Source organism: Pogona vitticeps, chromosome 4 (assembly GCF_051106095.1).
Source record: "Pogona vitticeps strain Pit_001003342236 chromosome 4, PviZW2.1, whole genome shotgun sequence".
NCBI classification, from domain to species: domain Eukaryota; kingdom Metazoa; phylum Chordata; class Lepidosauria; order Squamata; family Agamidae; genus Pogona; species Pogona vitticeps.
Window position 1 is genome coordinate 166,029,306 of NC_135786.1, and position 14,912 is coordinate 166,044,217.

At 39.4% G+C, this 14,912-nt stretch overlaps 1 protein-coding gene across 3 annotated transcripts in view; it reads left to right on the top strand.

Moving 5' to 3' along the window:
• The window catches only part of E2F3 (E2F transcription factor 3), a 42,912-nt gene extending 29,898 nt beyond the window's left edge, over positions 1-13,014 (top strand). For all 3 annotated transcript variants that reach the window (XM_072998679.2, XM_072998680.2, XM_020781665.3), the window contains exons 2-7: positions 1,818-1,929; positions 3,429-3,648; positions 5,416-5,574; positions 7,888-8,002; positions 9,320-9,455; positions 10,635-13,014. In XM_072998679.2, coding sequence (XP_072854780.2) covers positions 1,818-1,929; positions 3,429-3,648; positions 5,416-5,574; positions 7,888-8,002; positions 9,320-9,455; positions 10,635-10,891 — 999 coding nt within the window. In that variant the 3' untranslated portion in view covers positions 10,892-13,014. The remainder of the gene's footprint in view (positions 1-1,817; positions 1,930-3,428; positions 3,649-5,415; positions 5,575-7,887; positions 8,003-9,319; positions 9,456-10,634) is intronic.
• Positions 13,015-14,912: the final 1,898 nt, after the last annotated feature.

Sequence of the window (14,912 nt, forward strand, 5' to 3'; positions counted from 1 at the left end):
CTGCCTTGTGATTAACTTTCAGTTTGTTAGCTTTCATCCAGTCCATTACTGGCAACAGGAACTAGTCTAGGCACAGAACAGCTTGCCTGGAATTACAGTAGATGGGAAGGAAGAGAGGGAGATGGAGTCCTTGGCTTTGAAGAGGTTTTTAGTCTGCCCAGTGCAAAGTTTTGTGGGTCTTAAGGAACATGTTGGCTCTAGATACCACTCTTACGCTAAGTTGATCATTGGATGTGCTCAATAACCTTTCTTTTGCCAAACTTCTATAGTGTGTGTTTGCCACATGTGGCTATTTTTACAGTGAACTCTGAAATATCACTCAAATCAAGACTAGAATGCCAGTCTATATTGCATCGTTTCTGGGAACTAACTATAAATATCTATTCCACTTGTGTGTAGTTAGTATTTCTACGTTGTAGTACACTAGATGTAACTTCCAGCAACATATGACTTTATGTACTGCCTGTATGTGGCTTTCTGTTTTTAGTATACTCTGGCTTTTTCTATGTATTTTTTCCCCTTTATGTTACTAATAATGATAGCATTTATTTATGCTTTTTATAGACTGTAGGGCAGAAATTCTCTGGGGAGTTACAAGATTTTCAAAAGTTGAAACAATTATTGTAAACAGTAGAAATACAGAAAGATGGAGGAAGTAGGACACAGCTAACCAGAGGTTACTAGGCATGGCAGAGGCTGTCATAGCAAAGTCAGTTTGTATAGCTAGTATTCTTATCAAGGCAGTACACATTTTTAATTCTGTGTAGTGTACAGAAATACCCTTCTCAAAATTGATAACTGCTTAACAAAGTAACTGTGACTTGGAAACAGTGCTATAGGACCACATGCCCCAAAATGTTATCTGAAGCTGCCACATTAAACTATCTCATAGCAGAGGAGGTCTGGTGAGACATATCAGGAAGTAATATTTTTGGTTGAAGAGCTCAGCAGAAGCAACATGAGCATCTATAATACAGCACTTTTAAACTCAGTTAAAATGCCCTGTTATTAACACTGTGATGGGTTGTCCCTTTATTGTGCACATGAGATGTTGAATTCTCTTGGTGAACCAAGGAAAAAGCAGTTGAAGTACGCAATAAGGATCAAAGGTATTTCCAATTCAGTTTGCTTTTCTGCTAAGAAAAGAGGAGTTCAACAGCGGATTTGCTTGTGTCTTGCCATGTAGAAAATGGCATAATAAAGAAGAAGTAGTTTTACTTCATGTTGGGTACTCGTTAGACTCAATTAAAACATGCATTTTTCTGCAGCAAAATAAAAAGTATCAACAGATACCCTGTTTTCCTGAAAATAAGACCTAACCCAAAAATAAGTCCTAGTATGATAAGATAAAAACTTTATTACGGTCAAAAGACCAGCCACGAATAAAACATCTAAAATATATAAATATACAGAAATATACAAAAACATTGGAATCGAATGCAAAGCAATAGTTGGTTCTGAGGTAAACAGTATGATTTTTCAGGATGCTCGTAATATAAGCCCTACCCCCAAAATAAGCCCCAGTTAAGTGAAGCCCCACCCTCCACTATTGTGCAGCAACCAAAAGAAGATGACATGACTGTATTTGAATAAATATAGATGGTTGTACATGAAAAAAATCCCCAGAAAATAAGCCCTAATGTGTTTTTGGAAAAAAAAATTATTATAAGAACCTGTCTTATTTTCAGGGAAACACGGTGCTTGGTATGATGGGAAGGGTTATCTTGTTTATTTTCTCACCACCATAAATTCCAGCTTTTGTAAAGCTGAGCTTAAGCTTAGTAGGATGACTTCTGTGAAATCTGTTCTTTTAACAGGCTAAGCGAAGACTGGAACTAGGAGAGAGTGGACAGCCATTTATAGCTGAAGGGTTAAGAACGCCAAAGGGTAAAGGGAGAGCTGCAACTCGAAGTCCAGATAGTCCAAAAAGTAAGGACCTTTTTGCTTAAATATGTGACAAAGATATTTTATTCTTCCATTCACTTACTCATTTATTCATTCCATTCTTACCTTGTCTTTTTGCGCTAGTGGGGACCCATAGCGGCAAACGGAAATATTTAAAGTCTACAGTTAATTAGAATAAAATAAACTAAAGTTTAAAATACAATACAAATGTTTAAAAACATTATTTAAAAATTAAAAGTCAGAGAGCTAATTTCAGTTGCCTGCTGACCCTGAAAAAGCTCTCAAAAGAAGTAAGTTTCTAGTTGTTTGCAGAAGGAAAGCTTTTGCTTTTGAAATCTCAAATAAATGTTGAGTCTTAAAAAAGGGAGGAACAACTCCTAAAGTAACCTTGTCCTTTTGACAGTTAATCAAGCTAAAATTATGAGCTGTGACCTCATAAATAGTTCTTGTGTTCTCCCTTCTCTGCAGGAAAAGGCTAAATGCTGACCAGGTACAGCCATTGATTTACTGTCCTGTAATGTTAGAACTGCTGCTTTATGAATTGTGTAGCAAAAACTGTTAAAATTCTGCTCAAAATAACTTCAAGTATTCCTACTATGCATAATTCTACATCTGCATTTCAGGTCTGAGAATAAATGTAAAAATAAGGGTTGATGGCTAGTTGGGTGTGAGTGGGAGAGCCGAGGGATATAGTTAAGTTTTGGAAAAACTTGCTTAAAGCCCTGAATCTAATATGCTTGAATTTTCATATTCTGCATCAATAAGGCCCAAAGCGTGTTTTCAAAAAGATGCAGAGGAAACATGGCCTAAGGGACCAAACTCAGTATCTCAACATAGTGAGCCTGTTACTGAATTCTGCACCATCCACTAACCAATCTTCCAAAATTCACTGTGGCAGTTGTCATGTTAAATGACACTTACAGAGAATGTACCCATTGGCCATAATTGATTAATGGATTGTTTTGAAGAAAAAATTGCTAATGTTTTGCTTGCTTTTGTAAGCTGTTAGTCACACCCCAAATCTTGGAAATGAAGATGCAAAATCATGATGTATCTTTTAACTCTGTTTTTCTTTTACTAACACTGTCTATAAAGTTTGAGCTATATTTTATTTAAATTATAGTTATGGCCATTATCTGCAGAACCTTAGTTTAGGTTTGCTTAGGTAAATCAATTTAGCTGAAGTCTGCTGATCTCATTCGACATACTGTGGATGCTTCCACATAGCATGGAGGTCTAGACTTTTTTTTTTTTTTTTTGGCTTTGGGGTGGTCTTTCCCTTAGACTTTCTATTTTTACCCTTCTGCTTGTTGCCATTCTTATCTATTTCCATGTTTTGGGGCTGTTACTTTCCTCCTTCACATTTTATTCCTGTTCCTCATTAAGAGAAATGTTTTAGGTAAATGGTGAATGTTGCTTGGATTTTAGTTGTTTTTAATTAAAAATATCAGACCCAGAAATGTTTAATACAAGATTTTATGCAAGTTTCAGGATGATTGTGAAACAATGTTTTTTCCTTCAAGCTCCCAAATCTCCTTCAGAAAAAACACGATATGATACATCACTTGGTCTTCTCACAAAAAAGTTTATTCAGCTCCTGAGCCAGTCCCCAGATGGTGTAGTAGATTTGAACAAAGCCGCAGAAATTCTTAAGGTTCAAAAACGGAGGATTTATGATATCACCAATGTCCTGGAAGGCATTCTTCTCATCAAGAAAAAATCCAAAAACAACATTCAGTGGATGTAAGTAGTGTTATATAGGGATGAGGTATTTGTACTTCAAGGATTCCCACCCCCAGAATTTGTCTGGAATCCCTCAGGCAGAAATCTGGGCGTGCAGAGCACACACAGCAAGCAAAAGAGAGGTTTCCCCATGGCCACTCCACATGTTTCGGATTTGATGGAGGAGGAGGGGGCAGTATAGCAAGGTTCCTGCGAGTTAATGCAATGCTGCAGTAATTCAATAAGAGGCTCCCTGTGTTGATCCTAATGGATAGCAAGGCTACACTTTGCAGATAGCATTGGAGCAACTCCCAGAAAGCCTTATTACCAGCAAGCAACAGCCCCCCACTTCATACCTGAACCAGAGTGGAATGATGGTGGGGAAGCGTTCCTTTTACTTGTTATTTGTGCTCTCCCACTCCCTGAAATCTACTGGGGGGATTCCAGGTGAATTCTGTGGCCAGAGTCCTTGAAATACACAAGTCTCATCTCTAGTGTCATAGCTTTGCATTCTTGTTTGTGGGAGCGTTGTATGCCTTTAGCTTTTGCCATCATATTTTCAATGAAAAGGGGTATTTTCCACTCAGTGTACAGTCTTCTTACTGGAAGTAACTCCTTAGAGGAGCTGTTGAAAGAACCAAAAGGTGAAACCACCACTCACTAAACTGTCTTAGGAATGATTCTGACTTGAGAGAAGGAACTATCCTTTCCTATGGGATACTCTACACAGAGCTTACTGTTTGTGGCAGCCAGTAGTACTTGTGCAGAGGGAGGGTTCCTCTGCTTACCAAGTGCTGGGATCAGATGTCTGTGTCATCCAGCTACTGCTAGAGCTAAAGTATTGGTCTCTCTGATGTGCTCAAAAGAGTTGTGTATACATTTCCATGGCTTATACAAGCATGTAGAAAGGTACGGTGGTGCCTTGCTTGAAGATGTTAATTTGTTCCAGCGAAATCGCTGTAGAGCAAAAACATCGTCACACGAAATAAAAAAGCCCATTGAAACGCATTAAAACCCGGTTAATGCGTTCCAATGGGCTAAAAACTCACAGTCCAGCGAAGATCCTCCATAGGGCGGCCATTTGCCATGCCTGTGCAGCGAGGAATCCGTCCCTAAGCACAGCGGGGGGCCATTTTCTTCAACTGGTGGCCATTTTGAAACCCAACGATCAGCTGTTTTTGATCGTCGTAAAGCGAAAATCGGTTCCCAAAGCAGGGAACCAATCATCGCTAAGCGAAATTCCCCCATTTAGACCATCGTAAAGTGATTTCCTTGTTAAGTGAGGCAATTGTTAAGTGGGGCACGACTGTATTTTTCTGTTGGCAGAGACACAAAATAAAGGGAGCAGTCTAGTAGCCTTAAGTACATAATTCCAGAATCTTGGAGTAGCCACTAAGAAAGTCCTCTCATGTCCATTTCAGGTGTGCCTCAAAAGGTGATGAGACCAAATAAAGGTCTCAGTCAAAGATCTGAAAGCCTGGAAAGATTTGTACGGAAGTATACTGAACTTTAGATAGCCTGGACTGAAACCAATTTTTATTTATTTATTAGATTTCTACCCTGCCCCCCCTAGACAGCGTCTTCTCGGGGCGGCTTACAAATGTCATAAAATATCATAAAATATAATAAAACATCATAATTAAGCAGTTAAATCAATAATGTGGTATGTTCAAGATGTACAACCAAGTTGTACAGAGAAGTATAGGTCACAACCAAGAGTCTGAATCGTGCCCAGAAATAGATTGGTAATCAGAATACCTTTGAATTGTCTGCTGATTTGTTTTGAAGGGGCTGCAGTCTATCTGACTTTGGGGGTACACTGGCACACTATCAAGGCTTGTCTAAGGAGGTAGCAGAACTCAATCAGGAAGAGAAGAAACTGGACGAGTTGATACAAAGCTGTTCCCATGACCTCAAGATACTAAGAGAAGATTCTGAAAATCGGAGATATCCTTTTTCAATCAGATGGAGCTAATGTCCTTGGAAAAATTGGACACTTTTCTGATTGCTCTTATCTTTTGATGCAGTAAGGCTGGCATTTTGCATCTTTATGGGGTCTGTCTGAAAATAGCAAATTATGTGGTAGCTCTACAGCAGAGATGTGGCTTTGCTGTAGCTATTCTGCTTCTCTAAAATACTAGCAAAAAATTTATCTTTCAAACTGACAAGACAAAAATTTACAGTGGTTTTTAACACAAGATTATCTAAATACAGTACTTAATTTTCAATACGTTCCGATAGTGACATATGTGTAAACTGTAAATAATTGCTCAACAGTGCAGTTAAAGTCTATACCAGTGGTTCTTCACCTTTTTGAAAGAATCGCCCCCTTGAGCCATTGGGGAAGTTATCATCATCCCTCTCGCAGCGGTGCTGTGGCGTCATGGCGGCGGTGGGAGGGGGGAGGTGCGGCAGTACTAAAGATCCAATCAAAACAGTAATGTATAGCAAGCTAAAAATCACACACAGGTAGCTGGTTTACTGAGGGAAGGCTTGCCTGAAGAGAAAGGTCTTTGCCTGGTCACAGAAGGAGAGCAATGAATGGGGCCAGCCTGGCCTCGAGTGGCAGGGAGTTCCAGAGGTTGGGATGCAGTTTAAAATGTTTTCAGATAGAAATAAAGGAAGGGACACTTTGGTGCCACTCAGTCCTCATACAAAGGGAGTCTAGGGAAGCAGTGACCCTTTCCACAAACTTTTATATTGAAAGAAAAGGAAATTCCTTGCAGGATGACGAATGGGGGGGCTGGCGGGCTGGCTGTTGCTTGAAGGCGGCAGGAGGAGGAGGATGAGAAATGGGGTGAGGAAAAGGGCCCCTGCTTGCTGACATGTGGAGGAAGAGGAGCTGTTCCATGCAGTCTATAGGATCCAGAATGGGGGAGTTGTAGATGGGAAGCTTCCTAAGAGGAAGCTTCTTCATGGGATGGGGGCAGGGTGGCCTTAAAGTGGGACTGGCCCCGAGTTCTGGGCTCCGGGTTTCTCCCCTTGAGCTGTGAAGGTCCTCATTTTTCCAGGAGAGCCATGGGGGCATTGGGAAGGGCAGGGGACAGAGGTCCAGGGGAAAGCCCCGCACAGAGCAAGAAGAGCCGATGAACGCAGTGCATGTGAGTGCATGCAGACCGCCATTGCAGAACTGAGGTGGGATTCTCTTCCTGGCCAACTGTACTGCGGTTCACGGGGTGGGTGGGAGAGATGAAGACCCTTTCCCCTAGTTTTTCAGGGTCTCGCGCTCTTCTCACCAAAGAGCAGTGGATGCAGCAACATTTGGGGACTCCAATGGGAAGCAGGAGGAGGAGCGAGAAAGGATCTGCAAGTCATGTAAGCTTCCACTAAACTTTTTTATGAGCAGAGGGTCTCTCCTGGGTCCTTCACTGGTGTCAAAGACCAGTTGTTGTTTTTTCTTTTTGCTGGAGAGACAGGGTGGTGCCAGATGGCAGTGAGGGTTCGGAAGGAAAGCTCTCCCCCCCCCCCGGCGGCAGTGGGGGTGACGGCAGGAGAGGGGGCGGCAGGACAGCAGTGTGAGCTAGAGTGAGACAGTGAGCAGAGGACTGGGAGCGCACAGACGCACATATCCAGCAAAGCCAGCCTCAGTGCACATCAAATGCCCAAAGAGGAAAGAATGAAAGAACCAACCAACAAAAGAGTCCGCTCACCAGCTGGCAGTGGCTCGCTCCATCGCCCCCCTACCACCCCCTTCTGTTCCTTTGTCCCCACATCACCCCTTTTAATTCCATTGCCCCCCTGAAAAATGAAATTGCCCCTTGGGAGGCAATATTGCTCAGGTTAAGAACCACTGGTCTATACCATTCTTATTTGATTTTCTGCAGTTAATGAAAGTTTGATTTGTTTGTATAAGCTAGAACACTTCCAAATTTGGTTTCGGTATCTGACTGCAAAGCCAGAGGTTGGGAGTTCAATTCCCCACTGTACCTCTTTGGCAGGGGCTGGAGTCAATGATCCATAGGGTCCCTTCCAGCTCTGCAGTTCTAAGATTATGATGATGATGATGTTGATGATGATTTTATGTAATGAACAAACATGAAATATATCGTAGCATTTATAAATTGCTTTGTGCTTGACCTAATTTTAGTGTGCATTGATTTTATTCTATTTCAAATGCAGGTACCTTTATGTATTTGTAGCTTGTGCACCAAGTGGACAGGAGAATATAAGGTAGGCTAATCTGTGCAAAAGAATCTACAGCATTATGTTAATTTTTGTCACTGAAGTGCTTTGTCTGAACAATTCCTTAACATGGATTACATTAGCGTATATTAGGTACGAAGATATTCGAGAAATTAGTAGCCTTAAAGACCAAACAGTCATACTTGTGAAAGCTCCTCCAGAAACAAAACTTGAAGTGCCTGACCCACTAAAGGTAAGAAAATTCTTGTTTTCCCACTTAACAAAACTGCTATGGTTTATTTTTCTTAGTCATTTAAAAAAGTCTTATGTCAGTGCATTACATTTATGAAGGAAGGTTTTGTGCATAAGAACACAACACTTCTGCTGGACAACCTTTCAGCCCTTTGTGGTCTGATATCAAGATTAAAGGTTGGGGAATATATTTATGTACTACAACTTCCAAAATCCCACATTCCATGCACTGCCATTGATCGTGCTATAATGGGATTCTGAGGGTGCTATATGAAAGATAACGTTTTCAAGCCCTGGTTGAAATCCTGTAGTTTTGATGTGAAAGACCTGCGTTGGTTACCGGTTGCTTTCTGGTCCCAATTTGTTGACTTTTAACTTTTAAAGCCCTAATTGGCTTGGGGCTGGCTGCTTAGGGGACCACCTGTACCTTTATGTGAAAACATTGTTAAGCGAAACACCATTTCCCATAGGAATGCATTGAAAACTGGTTAATCCGTTCCAATAGGAGCCTATTCAATACATTTCAATGGTGGAAAAAAAATCAAAAATTCAAAAAGACTCAGAACGAAGCCAAATTACTTTAACGAAGGTTTTATTAGGTGCACTAACGATTCCAAGCATTTTAAACATTTTTTAAACATTTTAGAATATTTTTAAAATAGCGAAAACAGGGCTGTAAAAAAAAAGTTAAGCGAAACAGGGGACCTAAAACTGTCATCGTTAAGTGAACAAGGTCCCAAACATCGTTATGCGAAAATCCCGCATAGGAAACATCGTTAGGTGAGGCGGCAAAATTTCCAGCAAAGGCCATCGTTATGCGAATTCATCATTGAGCGAGGCACTCGTTAAGCGAGGCACCACTGTATTGGACTCTCTGATGTGCTCAAAAGAGTTATGTATACATTTCCATGGCTTATACAGGCATGTAGAAATATATTTTTCTGTTGGCAGAGACACAAAATAAAGGAAGCAGTCTAGTAGCCTTAAGTACATAATTCCAGAATCTTGAAGTGGCCACTAAGAAAGTCCTCTCATGTCCATTTCAGGTGTGCCTCAAAAGGTGATGAGACCAAATAAAGGTCTCAGTCAAAGATCTGAAAGCCTGGAAAGATTTGTACGGAAGTATACTGAACTTTAGATAGCCTGGACTGAATAAGCAATACACATCAGAAAGCAATAAACATTCAAAACATTTAGAAAGAATGTGAAGACCTGTACCTCCAAACTGGCCTTTTAAAGTGTTCTGATGTTTATTGCTTATTTATTTTATTATCAGATTTGGTCCAAATTACCAAATATTTTTTTTTGGTCTTAACAGAATAAGCTTATCCACTTATCAAGTACCCAGGGGCCTATTGAGGTTTACTTATGTCCAGAAGAAACAGAATACCCCAGTCCAGTGAAAGTGCAGGATCCAGACCACAATGGAAATATCTCAAGAACTCTTTCCAAAGGTAACTTTTAAAAATGATTATGGCCAAATAGACTCAGAGTTTTAAAAGCAAAAGCAGAATTGAATCTGTATTGTTAATAACTGTGTGTGATGTATTGCCTCCAGGGGTTTTCTGACTTCATTTACCAAATTACTAGTTCATTCATGATACAAGTGGTGCAAGTGTCTGGCCACAGGCTGTATATTTGTACCTTTAAGGTAGTTCTAAAAGTATGTAACATCTTGTCATATAAAAAAGGAAAGTGAACACCTTGGTATAAGACACAAAATTTATACCAGTTTCAATATGATGAGGACTGCTGACAACTGAAACTACAATAATTTTAAAATCATCATGATTCCTGTTTAATTACAATGTTCATATTACCTTTGTCTAGATTTCCTTGTTAACTCATTTGTTTGGGGCAGTTAAAATACTGCTGTTATATACCTTATCTCTTGGCCACTGAGGTATAAGAATGTATATGATATTCCATAATTAAGAATGCAAACTGAATTACTTCTGGCTTTTTAAATATCAGTAGTAACTTAAAACTCAATATCCCTTAGTTATATGTTAGTTTATGCATATTACCCTGTTTTCCCAAAAATGAGACCTAACTTGAAAATAAGCCCTAGTATGATTTTTCAGGATGCTCATAATATAAGCCCTACCCCAAAAATAAGCCCCAGTTAAGTGAAACCCTGCCCCCCACCATTGTGCAGCAACCAGAAGAAGATGACATGACTGGATTTGAATAAATATAGATGGTTGTACATTTTTAAAAAATCCCCTGAAAATAAGCCCTACTGTGTTTTTGGAGCAAAAATTAATATAAGGCCCTATCTTATTTTCGGGGAAACGCGGTAGGATATGCATATTATAGCACTCAGCATTTCCTTGAGAGGGAGTCTACATTTGGCAGAGACAGCTCTAAGAAATCGGCCTCCGAGAATTCTTTGGCATATTTTAAAAGACTGTTGCTCAAGCTTGTGCGTGCTTACAATATGAGACCACTTAAGTTTGAACTAAGCAGAGATGAGCAGGAGATATATGTTCTGCTAAACTAGGCAACCTACCTTCAGAATACAGTGGGACTAGTAGAACAGTGACACAGTATGCTAAAATCCCGCCTGCGTGTGTCTCATGTTGTTTTCTTTTCTTAAATAACATAATAACCTTTTCCCTCTCCCACAACAGATATGATTTCTGAAAACTCAGGAAGTCTTAACTGTTCACTAACTACCATCTCCCCATTGGCGTCTACGACCAACTTATTGCAGCAAACAGAGGACCAAATTGCTTCAAATTTTGAAGGGCCATTTGTGAACTTGTTGCCACCTCTACTTCATGAAGATTATCTGCTTGGTCTTGGTGAAGAGGAGGGCATCAGTGATCTCTTTGATTATGATTTTGAAAAAATGCCTGCATTGATGGATGGATTTTTGTGCAGTTGATCGTTCCTTGTTATCTTCTCCCATCTTCCCTAATTCTAAAAAAAGAAACCAGAGTATATGTTGTCATTCCATGTTAGCTATCCTTTTATCTCTTGGCTGTGCCCCATTTCATGATTAGCATTTAGAATTCTTGATATTTGTAAATAAATACATAATAGACTAATGCAAACACAGAACTGTAGACTTCTTCCATTAGGATTACCTTAATCCCAATTTCTGGTAACTATTGATTTAGCAAATTATAAAAGACGCACACGGGAATGACTATCCTTTATTCTGATTTATTGTGTCTATAAGCTTCATGAAGGGCTCCACAATAACTGTTTTAGCCACTCACAGCAATTCTTCCTCAATATTTCAAACTGTGCCTTCTGTAGAGAGTATGTATGTACTGACTCTATTCATATTGACAGTAATTGTAACTGGAAATAAGTGTGTGAAAATACGGAGAGGCCTCTGAGAATGTTTGGATTCTTCTCCATAGCCCATTTTTTAGCTAAAGTATCTAGCCCTTTAAGAACCTAATACCCTCAAATAGTTTTTCATAAAAATTAAAGTTTAAATGTATTGCAGTCTTAGGTAAAATATAGATATAATGCAATTAGTGCAACAGAGTGTGCCCGGAGCAGCCAGGGGTTTATATCTCTAACCATTAAAAAATAAATATAGCTGAAATCCTGCATCTGTTCTAGAGATAAGCAGGTAGAGTGGATGGGATCCAGTCCCTGCTCACTCTACAGAACAGTCAGTTGACAGGATTTTGGTTCCCTTTCCTCCAAAGAGCTACTCACGCACAGCTCCTGATGGCTGGTGAATTCCACCTTGTATCAGCTGCTGCATGAGGTTATCTCCATCCTCCGTGGGAGACTTGTGTGGAAGTCTGCATCCACGTGCATATAGCCTCTAGCTGGATCAAAGTGACAGTTTTCTCCATCCAGTGCTGGAAGCTTGATTTTTTTAAGTGTTACGTGAAGATGTCATCTGTTAACATACAAAACAGAAATGTATCATTTGATTTTACTATTTTCAGTGTGCAATAGAACTGGTATGTAAAGTTTGTGGTACGAAGTGGGACTTTAAAATAAAGTGCCTACTTGAATTGCACTGTGGGCTTTTTCCTCTAAGGGATACTATTTATGCCAAGCTTTTACTTACTCAGAACACTGTGTTTATTTTAGTGGCTTAGCTGCTGCTGCTGCTCCTGGTTTGAGGAGCTGATACAAAGCTGACATTTTACCCAAAGTGTAAATAATATACCTGTTAGTACTCTCTATATTCAATTTTAATTTATAACTCTGCTGGTGTAGCATATGTTCTGAGATAAATAGTATTCATACCCACAGTTGCGTAAAATGTTGCCACTTTATGTTAATTAGTTGAATATCCTAAACAATTTGCATTGCCTTTTTTATCTATTACTTAATAAGTTACTAAAATGTTTATCTTTTTAAATATATGTGTGCAGGTTTTCTGGTACCACTGAGATGCTGCTATAGACACTCACACATGAAATAGTGGAGTAGTAGTATGAAAGTAGTATGATTGAGTCTTGGAATATAATTGTGTAAGAAGGGCAACACATTAAGAACTGTTAAACAGTGTTAAGTGTGTTTTATATATGTACAAATATGTGCATAGTTACTTGGTTATTTAAGTTGTGTGTTCTTAAATTTTAGTCATCTAACCGTTTTGTACAATAGGAATGAATTTGTAAAACCTGCCAGAATATTTTATAGCTGGTTTGTAATTTCTTGAACAAAAAAATTAATGTGGGTGTGTAAATAAAAAAAAAACAGTATTTAAACTTTGTCTTGTGGAAGGAAATAAAAGTTTGTGTAAGCATGAATGCTTTTATGGTATGAAGGGGATCTTTGGACAGAATGAAATGAAGGGGGATTAAATGTTATATGCCAATTTGTATAATTTACATACTTTAAAAGTGGGCAAAATACTAACCTTAATATACCTTTGAATAGTATGCTAGTTCTACAAATCTGTAAAATAGTGTAAAAAGCAGCTTTGCATTTGTAAAGACAATTTGTTCTCCAGCAGTGACCTTGCCTCTTCAAATGTATGTAACTGGTAAATTTTTTATGGTAATCAATAAAGCTTTATATCAATATGTACCTGGTTTTGAAATGCATTTTACATCACCAAAGGCATCCCCCATGAACTAGGCTGCTAGTGACATGGCTGGTCACCTTGCTTAGGTGAATATAGCTAGTCTGAGCGGTGAATAATGAAACATCTTAACACTATGAGTTGTGGCACACTGGTTAAATTGCAGTTCTGCAGCCAAGCCTTTGCTTGTGACCTGAATTCAGTCATGATGAATTCAGGTAGCCGACTCAAGGCTGACTCAGCCTTGCATCCTCCCAAGGTTGGAAAACTGACTGCCCAGCTTGCTGGGGGAGCAATGTGTAGCCTGCATAATTAAACTAAACCGCCCAGAGAGTGCTTTAAGTGCTATGGGGCGGTATATAAGCAGCTGTCTTTGCTTTCATGGATGAATAGGAATTTTCATTCCAGACCCAACACTGCAACCACTGAATGCTACCAAATATGTCATACATATTCTGTACCCTACAAAATGGTGTTAAAGGAAAGAGAATGAGTCCAAGCAGCCCAGGAGTAGAATGCAGTAGTAATATGGAAATGTAAGAGGGCTGTAAGACTTGGCACAAAGTGGGAAAGGAGAATAGAGATGACACAGGCTTGTACTCAGCATGCGCTGTAGTATCACCGAAGAAGACATGCACATCCAAAATACCAACAACCAGAAGCAAAACAAAACCCAAAGCTTTACAGGTGTATGATTACTGGTTTTTCAAATCAAATTGCTTCCTACAAAGGAAAAAAGTTGGAAGGGCTGACCTCACAGGATTTTGTAACTAATATTAGAGTGAGTGTATCTCTCAAGTCTGGGCCAAGATTATATCAGCAAGATCCTACCCCAACAAACTGAGTCCTTTTTAAAATATATGCAAAGCATCCCAGCATTAGGCATGATAGTCTCTTCACTCTATGATGTTTTGCGTTCACCAAAATGTTATTTTTAAATATATGAGTGGGTGGGCAACAGCTTTAACAAAAATTATGAAGAAAATAGAAACTGACTACCTGACCCCTCTTTTGTTATGCTCTGTCAAGATGCTCCTGACTTACAGTGACCCTATTAACTCATAGGCTTCAAGTGGTCCTCTCATTTAATAATCTTGCTCAGGTCTTGCAAACTAAAGGCTAGGGGTTTCTTTATTGAGTCCATCTCATTTTAGCAATCCTCTTTTCCTACTGCCTTCTATCGTGTGTTTTCTATCAAGTCTTATGTCCAAAGCAGGATAGCTTCAGTTTAACTGTTTTAGCTTCAACAGAGTTCAGACTTGATTTAATACAGAACCCACACAGCTGTTTTTCTGACTTTCCACAGTATCTGTAAAGCCCACTTCCAATATCCCATTCTGAAACAACTGATTTTTCTCCTGTCAGCTTTCTTCCTTTTTCAGCTTTTTGGATCAATGATTAGAGCAAGGTATTTTAAAAAATTACTATCTGTGAAAGGTTCTGTACCAACTTCACCTCTCATCTGCTCTTCCAAGAAGCTGCCCTTCAAGAATTTCTCCACCTATCACCACTGGAACTATAAATTATCCCAACTGGTGGGACTGTTAATTCCTGAAGAAAATAGATGTATTTTAGCCTGGTGTCTCCCTTGGGCGATGCTGCTTGAAGTCTGCATTGTCGACATAGTCTATTGTCCTGAAGGTACTTCTCTCAGCTTCCCTGACACACTCAAATGCTTTCATACCAAATTAAGGTGTGCATTCCAAATGGTGTGCTGATGTACAGGTGGCTAGATCATCAGTCTTTAGAAGCTCCCAGACCATCAGTACTAGAGCCAAATGTATCTACAATACTGAGCCAATTGCTGTTGGTGATTTGCCTGTAAGTCAGAGACAAGGGGCTTTGGACTTATACTGACCCTAATAAGATTTCTTCTTTGTGGTCTCTGTAAATACAGTAC